At 33.7% G+C, this 11,533-nt stretch overlaps 1 protein-coding gene across 1 annotated transcript; it reads left to right on the top strand.

Annotated features, from left to right (window-relative positions):
• The first annotated feature begins 464 nt into the window (after window positions 1–464).
• LOC104736998 (cytochrome c-2) lies at window positions 465–2,069 on the top strand. The gene is made up of 3 exons (XM_010457097.2): window positions 465–790; window positions 981–1,114; window positions 1,724–2,069. Exons 1-3 carry the CDS (start codon window positions 679–681, stop codon window positions 1,814–1,816), a joined length of 339 nt encoding a protein of 112 aa, XP_010455399.1. The 5' UTR covers window positions 465–678; the 3' UTR covers window positions 1,817–2,069.
• Window positions 2,070–11,533: the final 9,464 nt, after the last annotated feature.

Below are 11,533 nucleotides of genomic sequence, written 5' to 3' on the forward strand. Positions count from 1 at the left end.
TCTCTTTGGAAAATGAAAACAACTTTCAAACCATGATAATAAAGTGATCCAAAGTATTGGGATCATAAAAGTAGTTATCCAAACATGTCGAAGGAAAGCAATAAATAGTTCATGTAAGATACCTATTTTTAGTGGTTTCATTTTATGTCTTAGAATTATGCTATAAAAATTTGATTTAGAAAAAAAAAAAAAAACATCTTCAAACTTGTTTTAAAAAAAATAGAAATTATTATACTCTACTTTATATATAAAGTTTTTATTTTATTTTGTCTAAAATATAAAGTTGATTTTTTTTTTTGCAACTCATTCATTATTATTTTTAATAATTATAAATAATATAAAGTTGCACTTCCAAAAAAACAAAGTCCTTACCAAAATAATGAAAAGAAAAAAGAATTAAATAGTCAACCGACTAAAAAATATCAAACCACTACAAAAACGCCACGTGTAGTCCAATAAAACACATATGGCCTGTGTCTCTCTCACGCCACCTCTTTATTCTCCTTCTCTACCTCCTCGAACCTTCCTTTCTAACAATTCCACTTTTTCTCGAACAAACCAAATAAACAAAAAAGTCTTTTGAAAAAAAAAAAAAAAAAAAAAGCTCAGAAGAAAGAAACCGTCAAAAGCCACCGTTGAGATTTTTTTTTCTTCATTTGTCTCTCTCTCTCTCTGAAAATGGCGTCGTTCAATGAAGCACCTCCCGGAAACCCCAAAGCCGGTGAAAAGATCTTCAGAACCAAGTGCGCTCAGTGTCATACCGTCGAGAAAGGCGCCGGTCACAAACAAGGTCCGTCCTCTTAGATCTATAATTTCTATGTATCATCATCATCGTTTGATTTTGTTCTCATCGTTACGAATCTGGATCTACCTCATCGATTAGGGAGTTTATTCAAATAACTTTGTGTTCTTGTATTGATCTGGACGTATTTGGATTCGTATGTGTATTGATTTGGGATTTGTTTTTCGTATGAATACAGGTCCTAATTTGAATGGATTGTTCGGAAGGCAATCTGGAACAACACCAGGGTATTCATACTCTGCTGCTAACAAAAGCATGGCTGTGAATTGGGAGGAGAAGACTCTTTACGATTACTTGTTGAATCCCAAGAAGGTAATTTTAGCTCTTCTTTAATCTTTTATGTATTTCAGATAAGATTAAGGCTATATTATTGGTTCTTGATTGTTCATAAGCTTATAGTGAAAGTTAATCCAGAAACCCCAGTGTGTTTCTTCTTTTTGGTTTGTGCAAAATTTACATATTTGTGCATAATAGGAGTCTGAGGTTCTTGATTGTTCATAAGCTGATTTTTTTTTTTTGTCTCTTTTAGTTTTAGGGATTGTTTTGTTGCAAGATCAGTCAAGAGTCTTGTACCATCTAGAGTATTGTTTAAGTTAATCCACAAATTCAATTTGTTTGCTGTCTTTATATTTGTGAAATTTTTCTTCCATCTTTCGAAATTGTGCACCATAAAGCTTTTTGGTGTATGAAAACATCTGTATATATGCCCCCATTTGTTTTCTATTCGATGAGATATTAGCAACATTGGTTTTTTAGTTATATCTATATATAGTCTGAATCATAAGATTGTCCACCAATTGTTGTTTGAGTTTATTCCCGAGTCCTCTCTTCTCTACGTGGGTTGTATATTTCTCATTAAGCTGATATGAAGAGATTGAATCTCATTTTTGATTGGGGTTTTCTTTGCTTGTTATTTAACAGTACATTCCGGGAACAAAAATGGTGTTCCCTGGACTGAAAAAGCCGCAAGATCGTGCCGATCTCATTGCTTATTTGAAGGAAGGTACCGCATAAGGAAGGCTCGCCTGGTATGAAGCATCAGCTTATTCCTACAGTGCATTTTTTTTCTCACAGATAAATAAATCAGACCAAAAAATTTGTGGTCTTGAACTGGGCTTTTTGTATGGTCTCTTTTTCTTTGTTGATGAGGATAGTTTTTCCTCTTCTAAAGTCGAATATTCTTCGTTATTGATGTGATGAAGTGATGAACCAATTCCTACCACGAAAATTTATGAGAATATATATATATATTTTTTTTCATTCAAAATTGCTAACTTTTGTTAGGAAGTAGAAATTTTTAAGCCAAAAAATTTCTGTTAAAAGACTATGTTGAGTTATATTACTGTTACGAGCAATGTCAACCGGAGTATCTTTAACATCATCAGATCATCTGATGAAATAAAAATGTTCTCGCCACCAAACTGTCAAGCCTACGGGTTGGTGTCATCTAAGGCTGCAGTTTAGAACTCAAATAAGAAACCAAATGCTGAATCTGATCATTTCATAGCACCACACCTTTGTCAATTTCTGAAACAAAATCAGTGATAGCAAGAATTACTTAATGAGATCATAAGTAATGCGGTCCTCCAAGAGAAAAATGGACTTTTAGAAGTTTTAAGAACATGATATCAGTTTGTGATCTAATGGATTTGAAGCACAAGGGAGATAGATTTTCATGGGTAGGGGAAAGAAGAAATTACACTATCAAAAGTTGTCTAGATAGAGTAATGGTTAAGTTTTCTATTGCAGAAGCTGAATTTAGTGAATTCAATGGCTCAGACCATGCATAAACCAATTTTCACAAATATTACTCCGCCTCAAAATAGCCCACACAAACCGTTTTGATTCGACAAAAGACTAACTCAGATTGATAACTTTGATGACGTAGTTGCAGCAAGATGGAATTCCGGTAAAGAAGGAATTTATTATTCCATCTGCGACCAAAAAACAAACTGTCCTAAGGCAATGTCAAAAAGTAAACATGGTCCTAATCAAAATGCTTCTAAAAGAATAGATTATTTTCAGTCAGCTTTGAACATTGCAATGGAGAGTCTACACACGAATGAAAGACGAAAGATTCCTTAGATCCAACAAGAATTAAACAAAGCTTACCGTAATGAGGAATACTATTGGCAGAATAAGAGCAGAAACCAATGGCTCCACAGTGGAGACCGTAACACTGCCTTTTTCCATGTAAGTACAAAAACAAGATACTCTAGAAATCATATATCCTCTATTAAAGATGATGAGAATAATACACATCAAGGAGATCAAGAAATTGGAAGACATGCTCAAGACTACTTCACAAAAGCCTTCAAATCAAATAGAACTTCGGTGTCTCCCATAGATTTTGGTGATTTTACTCCCATAGTTACTTCTGAATTTAATGACGATCTCACCAAAGACTTCAGTGCTGATGAAATATATGATGCAATATGTTCGATTGGTGATGAAAAAGCTCCAGGACCGGACAGACTGACATCTCGTTTCTACAAGCATTACTTGGACATTCTTGGAACAAATAATATACAAGAGATGAAAGATTTTTTTGAAACCTCTTACATGAAATCAGGTATAAACCATACTTATATTGCATGATACAAAAATAGATTCACCAATCACCCTATATGATTTTAGACCAATAGCATTATGTAATGTTCTTTATCTTAATATGCATGGTAAACTACGTAAAAAATATCTAGGACGCTAAGTAATGATACTCAGACTGCATTATACTAAGACTTTAGTATCAGATACTCAGGCTGTATTATACTAGGACATTTAGTAACTGATAATTTTATGATAGCACAAGAGGTGATGCATTCACTAAAGGCCAGAAAATGAGTTTCAAAAAATTATATGGCAATAAAAACTGATGTTGCAAAGGCTTATGATAGGGTGGAATGAAATTTTTAGAGGTAACAATGCATCTATTTGGTTTTACTGAAAAATGGATAGATTGGAGAATGGGTTGAGTACGTTCTGTAAGCTACTATGTTCTTAGAAATGGTACACTACACAGAATGGTCATCCCAGAAAGAGGAATACAACAAGGTCATTTGTTATCACCGTACTTATTTATCCTTTGTGCGGATATAATAAGCCATTTGATCAAAACAAGAGTTCAATCAAGATATTACCAAGAGCCATTTGGTAATGGCTAGCAATGCATAACCCTGAAGAAGAAAACAAAAATTTGAAAGCTTAAGATATTACTGCTAAGAGGATTTTCACCCATGGTATCAATTCCCTATGCAGTTGTAGTATAGAGGGTTATTAATCCAAATGGTTGTTATGCTAGCAGATAAGATATGATCAGAACAATGCAAGTCAAGCCAAGTAAAATAGAGGTTTTATCTAACAACCTAAGGTGAGCAAAAAAGGAAATAAACAAGAATCACTCAACCTAAGTACACGATGCAAGCAATCGAGTAGGTGGTCGGATAACAGGAAAAATAAGAACACAATGATGAACTACTTGAGGATGTACACGAAGCCTTGATCGAGTACCGGTTCGGGTAAAGGGTTGAGTTGATGTAAAAACTGTAAGCAATCAAACTACGAAAGCTCCTAAGGATGGGGTAATCGGTTCCTAAGTATTCCTAATCAACTTAGAACATTTTACAAGCCTCAAGCAATCTATCCCCTAGACAGTGAATATCTAACCCTTGCTAATCCACTCTCATGGTAGAAACAATCAACCTCACTTTCTTACCCAACTCTCGTTGGAGAAACATGACTAAGCAGGCATTAAAACCCGATTCACCAATGTCAATTAACTCCTTACTCATCTAATCTCTTAGGATAAGTGAGTAAATCTCTAACATAAGTTGATTCAGGCCTTTCAACAAACATCTCTCGATGGCAAAACACCCTAGATCTACTCTCAACCTCTCGGTCTGAAACTAGCATTAAGAACACTTATCTAGAAGGGATTTTTTTTAATAAGAACAATCAATCTAAAACATCCTAATCGATTAAGAACACTCACTAACCTAAACCATCCCTAGGAACTTTGGTTCACTACTCAGATATCATGGTAAACGACATAAAAACACAAACAAATGAGAATTGCATCGAATAATGAAATATTGAAAAAGAGAAAAAAGTGTAAAGATACAGAGTTGCTATCAAAGGGTATCCAAAAAGAAGTAAAATCAAATCCTAACAAAGCTTGGGAAGTGTAAAAATCGCTCTCTCTCCCTCAGAAGCTCTTGCTCTCTGGTTCGTGAGTGTGTGCGGCGTGTCTGGGCGAGAAAATAAGAAGGGGGTTTATATATGGAAACCTCTTTGACCTACCCGCCCAGCTCTGCCCAAAGGTCTACACGAAGCTAGTGGTCAGGTGCCTCCTTGGGTGTGGCTTTGAGGTTTTCCTCTTGCGCTCAGGTCCTCTTGATGGGGTTAAGGTCCGGACTGTTCTTCTTGCAAGATCACTACTTCGGGTGTATGCACAGGTTTCACCTCATTCTTGCTCTTTTTAGGCTCCAAAGCACATGTTTTCATCCAAAATGCACAAATACAACAATGTAACACCCTAAATAGCCTAAATGCAAATTCCTAAGGTTAAGGACCTAAAAATGCTAAGGTAAGGCTATACAATGCAAAACATGGATAAAAACATGCCTAAAAAAAGTGTAAATTAGATAGTTATCAATTACCAAAAATTAAGCATTTCCTTTGGCGCATACTTTCAAAATCCTTACCCTCTATTACTTGATTAAACTCAAGGGGTATGAATTTGGAACCCATTTGTCCAAGATGTTTCAAAGCAGCTGAATCCATAGGTCACATTCTCCTCTATTGTCCACAGGCCAAACAAATATGGGAATATTCTAATATCTCAATTAATCTGTTACGCTCTGCATCTTTTAATAGTGAACAATTCATTACCACCTTCTTGGAAATGCAATATACCGATCATATGTGTGGTCTACTGGTAGTTAAGTACAGCATACTACTTGTCAGACTGCACGTTTCTTCTAGCGACGATGGTATATAAGCCTTATTGTATATATTTCCCTACAATTCAGATAATTAAAGAAGGGATGATATTTAGATGAGTAGTCTTTTTGGCTTAACTGGAATAGAATTTGATAATTTGGTTGATATATATATAGGTCCAAGTAGCGACTCTGGTTTGGAAATGTGGACTGAGGCAAGACTTCCCAGAATAAAGCAGTCTTTGGATTTTCATACACTGGCTGGACCTGAACTCTCCAAAAAGAGACAAATGCCGGTTATCATGCCTATGCTGCCGGAGTAGCCAAACATGAGTATGTATCTGAAGAAGGTTCTATAAAATGTAGAATTAGGGATTCACACAATGAATTTGTTTAAGGGAGAAAAAAATTCACTTAAAAATATCTCCTAGCAAATCGATTCAAAGCTTTTTAGAAAAGAAATTGAGATCTCTTGTGGAACTAGGTAGGTTTTCTCTCAAGAACAATTGAAGAACTAGGATTTTTTTTGTATTAATTTTTTGGATCCTTTACATAGGAGACAAACCTCCCTATTTATATGAAATATCTAGATTACAAGATAAGTAAAACTTACTTAAATTACGACTAAATCTTCCTTTATGGCTTGTCTTGTATATTTTCCTTTTGCGTGTTTAAAGGTGGGAGATCGGCTTAGTGATGTATGTGGCCTTTTGCCCACAAGCCCATTTAACATGTTTTGTCCAAGATTCCCTGGTTTAATCAGATTCCGAGATTATTCGGTTTTTTCTTTGGTTTAGGTCGGCATGTCGTGGGTGTCAATTCCTGCACCAACAATTAGTCCCCCCAGTTCGGTAGATTCGAATATTCATTCGAGTTTCCAAACTATAAGAAAGATTATTTGATCTAAACTTTATGAAAACCGGATTCCTAGAACGTGTACCGTTGAAGTCCCAAATCTAAGTTGAGACATGTCAATGATCAGCATCTAGGTCGGAAGCCAAAACATCACATAGGTCATGATGACTTTTAGGTTGGCCGCCTGCTTCATTCTATAAATACCCGAGTTCACTCCTCATTTCTGAGCAGCTAGTTTGCAACTCCAGACTGGCAGCTCAGAGGTCGGAAGACAAAGCTAAATCTTCTCAAACCATTAGGTCGAGAGGCAAAGCTAAATCTTCATGGGCCATTAGATTTATGATATCCGAACTAAATGATGATTCATATCGAGATGACGATAGAAACGTTATAGCTCCTTCCGACCTCCCAATCGAAGGCCCTGTCTCTGATCCCTCTGTGCCTCTGCATGAATTCTCTAAGGATGAACTGGTGAACGATGAAGATATAGAATCAAGGTTTGTGCCTCAAGGTGTCATTGTCGAAGATATTCCACCAGTCCTCAATTATTAAGATCAGATCGGAGGTTCCCCGACTCTAAGCATTATTGAGACGGTCAACAAGATGCATAACTCTTGCGGTTTGGCCAAGGCACTCGAGACCTGTCCTAAAGATTGGGAGAGAGTTGGTATGCAGCTGTCGTGGTCCATGCCATATCGCCTCAAAATGGATGTTAGGGAGGTCGCCAGTGGACGTGAACAGATTTGAATATTTGATTAACTTATACTTATGCTTAAAGGGAGATTTGTGCCGATAATTGCTTTGGGATTATTTTTTTGGATCTGTACCGGGTTTTTTTGTATTAATTTTTTGGATCCACACAGGGGACAAATCTCCCTATATATATAAAATATCTAGATTAAAAAATAACTAAAACTTCCTTGCATCTAGGACTAAATCTTCCTTTATGGTCTTGTCGTATATATTTTCCTTTTGTGTGTTTGAAGGTGGGAGATCGGCTTGGGAGGTCGCCTTGGGAGGTCGGCTTGGGAGGTCAGGTGGCCTTTTGCCCACAAGCCCATTTAACATGCCTTACCCGAGATTTCCCGGTTTAATTAGATTATGAAATTATTCGGTTTTATCTTTGGTTTAGATCGGTATGTTGTGGATGTCAATTCCTGCAGCAACATAAACTATGATGACATAATGAAGTTCGTAAAGGATGAGACATCAAAAATCCTCTAGTCTTATGACCCCAACGTTGTTGGGTATTTGTTCCGCCAACAAGATTTGGATGGGGTATAACGAAGATACTCAAAGCGTGGTGGCGAAAGTGAGATAGGCTAAGCAGAACGGTCTGATTGGTTACTTGCCTTGAACGTTGGAGCTGACGATAACATTGTTCTATCTACCACATGTTCGTCTCTCTTTTTCTTCTTTTTTTCTTTCATATATATTTTTTTCGTTTCGTCTTTCATATATACTTGCCTTGAACGTTGGAGTCAGACTTGACGATAGGGAGGTGCGAAGGGTGCTTTTGCACCAGGTCACATTATTTTTGAAAACAAATTATAAGATTTTAAGGTCTTTAATGTTTGAGATTTTGATAAAAAAAAATCCTAAAATATACAGATAAGACCTCTAAATTATGTAAAAAAAAATTTTGGCACAAGGTCTAAAAAAAACTTAGGTTGGTCCTGTATATAGTTTGTGCCCTATCGGATTAATTAACAGTATATATGTATTTTAAAAATTTACCGCATCAAATGCATGTGCTACTTAGACTACTCCAACAGCAGCAAACCTGTAAGGTTTTAAAAAAATATGTATATGTATATATATATTATTATAATTATATATATCTATTTTTATTTTTTTATTAATAGTAAACATTAAAAATTAAAAGCTGTCTATTTTTTCTGAAAAACGTTACTTTTGTAATTTAAAGAATGATTTTCTTCTTTTTCTTTTCTCTCTCATCTTTATACTAATTTTTTATTAACAACTCTCTTTATTAGCATCTCCATTAGGAAATGCCCTTAGGACAGCCCCATCGGAAATTGCTCATGCTGATGCTTGTTAGTTGTTTGAGAATCATTGGTATACATAAAAAATGAATAAAAATAAAAAATGTGTAATAAAAATATCTATTTTTAATTTTCTCAGAAACGATTCACCGTTCCTCCATTAAAGATGTTCTTAATAGACAACCATTGGAAGAGTTCCCACAACGGAAATAGTGAACGAAGAAATAAACAAATAAAAAATGAGTGAAGAATAAAACATGTTTGCTTATGTTATTATTGTAAAATAAAAAACAAAACAAAGCTTGTTTGTCTATCTTGTGTCTGTAATAAAAAATAAAAATGCTTGCTTATTAATGTATTGTTGTAAACCAATTAAAAAAAAGCTTTAGAAAAATGCATTACAAAAAAAAAACAAAGACGTGCTTTTTTTCCAGGAGTGGGCAAAACAACCGAAATCCGAAAAACCGAACCGAACCAAACCGAAATAAATGGTTTGGTTTGGTTATGGTTAAATCTAAAAGTCCGTTTGGTTTTCATTTAAATTAACCATTTGGTTTAGGTTTGGTCTGGTTAAAAACCGTAAAACCGAATGATTTTTTTGTTTTTTATAAGAATTTAGGATAATTGGATATAATTACTAATTAGTTTCTCAACCTTATAAATTTATATTGTATAATAATATCAATAATTCTTTTTCTTCATTGGGCTTTAATTATTGATCTCCTATTAATCTATCGAATTACAAAACCTTAACCTAAGTCTCTATTCCCTAACCTATATATTTTTATGATTATTTTTAGTTATGTATCAACTATTTATTTTTTAAAAGCATGAAAAAACAGTTAAAAACCGGAACCAAACCGAAACCGAACCAAACTGTGATACATATGGTTTTAGATAAAACCAAAAAAACCATAAACCGAAAAAACCGAACCATAACAAAACCGAATTACATATGGTTTCTTTATAGTTCTATTTTCATAAAACCAAAAAAACCGTAAACCGAAAAAACCGAACCGAAACCAAACCGAACGCCCACCCTAGTTTTTTCATATCATTGATGTACGTTTCCATATAAGATTCATCTCACGAAATAAAACAGAAGACAATATATGATTCTATTTTGTATCATAACTTGAACTTGTCCTCGAAGATGTCTAAAGTATAAACCACTAATTAAGCCACTTTGAATTACAATTACCAAACTCAACGTTTTATAAATATTTTACCAAAAAAATATTTGATTAAGTTTGTTCTGCTAACAATTATAAAAGTTATCCCTGTTATTATCTTATTTGATCTTACATACCAATCATATCCCTATATTATATATACTGTAATAACAATGATATTGTAATGCATCTGAACCAATTCAATGTTAGACAAATATGCTAGTTACTAGTCTTAGTTATATAGACTACTACAACTTTGTCTTTATTTTCTCCCTTTTATTAGCAACTAGAAATGGATCCGTGCGTTGCAAGGAGTTTTGTTTATTTTTTAAGCAGTATATTTAATATAATTGTATAATATAAATATATGTATATATGTTTATTAGAGGTCATCCATTCTTATATTTTTAGTGATGTGTGCATTGTTTATGCATGCTTGTTTTTAATTACATATTTGTTACTATTATTTTTAGTTAAAATAATATATTATCAGTTAATTATTATGATAATTATTGAAATATATATTCTTTAAATAATTATTAACCAAACATTCATGAAATCCAAAATTTGTATCACTTATTTTATTTGGTATAATAAAAATAAAACATATCCTATGGATGAGTTAAAACCAAATTAAAATAACTGTATAAAAACCTAACCTTTTGCATAGAAAATAAATTTAAAAATCTTCCTCAATTATTGATTTCTTATGTTGATAATCAATTGGTTTTTGACATTTGCTACGGATTTCACGTCGTTCCGCAGTTTTCATCGTTTGAATTTGTCTAAACACATAAAGACAAACCATTAATATGTTAAGTGGAATAATATTTTGTATTTAGCAAAAATAACACATCATAATATATATGATATTTACCTTTATTTGGTCTACAATCTCTGAGAATGTAAAAGTTTGATATGATGCAAAATAAAACATTTTAACTTGACTCTCGAACAAATAAGTATTTCCAACAATTGAATGCAAACATGTGGAAACATCTTCTATTTTTTCGCTCAAATTACTCTTTATCTATATGAATAACATAATAACAGTTAATTGAATTTCAAGTCTAAATATATTAATTTATACAATAAATCAATTTTCTATAATTTGTATCTCTTACGATTTCTGTAGTTTTTCCGGTGATTTTTTCTTCATCTTTATTAAATATAACAAAAGATAATATCTGGTAATAAATTATATTTCTACTTACTGTAATAAGGCCGAAATAGACTCCATCTTGTAGGTCTTTAAGGAGTTCTTCCAATGTTATTTTAAATACACAACATTCAATATCAGGTCTGTCATTTGCATTCTCATTTCCCGCCTTTTTTATTTGTTCGTTCACTTCTTGCCATTTTGGATTTGCTGTTCTAATAATGAAAAGGTCCGGATTTCCATATCGTCTACATATTGCCATTTTGTCTCGATAATTCTCTACCATGTATCGCGGTCTGCCTGTGAACGTTGATGGTAAATGTTTTTGATTCTGCATCCCCTTGTTCAACTGGATCACATACATTATTGTAAAGATCTGCTCTAAGTTTTTTTTTCTGGTTATACACATAAAATTTCATACGTTCTTGCTCAATAACAGTTTATGCATCAACCACGTATTGATGGAAAAGACGGTCTGAACGAATTATTGTTCCTGAATCTTGCCTCCAAGTTTCTCCAATCCGCTCCATGCATCCTCAGAAGCAAAACCCAGCCATAACAGCCACGAAAAACCATAGAGAACTCAAAGGAAACAATAA

Source organism: Camelina sativa, chromosome 13, assembly GCF_030686135.1.
Source record: "Camelina sativa cultivar CO46 ecotype springtype chromosome 13, ASM3068613v1".
NCBI lineage: Eukaryota > Viridiplantae > Streptophyta > Magnoliopsida > Brassicales > Brassicaceae > Camelina > Camelina sativa.

What these genes read in the sequence shown, in the direction of transcription:
- LOC104736998 (XM_010457097.2), top strand. Translation starts at nt 679, where the DNA reads ATGGCGTCGTTCAATGAAGCACCTCCCGGAAACCCCAAAGCCGGTGAA. An exon ending in AGGCGCCGGTCACAAACAAG is followed by an intron (nt 791 to 980) that starts GTCCGTCCTCTT and finishes GTATGAATACAG; the next exon opens with GTCCTAATTTGAATGGATTG. An exon ending in ACTTGTTGAATCCCAAGAAG is followed by an intron (nt 1,115 to 1,723) that starts GTAATTTTAGCT and finishes GTTATTTAACAG; the next exon opens with TACATTCCGGGAACAAAAAT.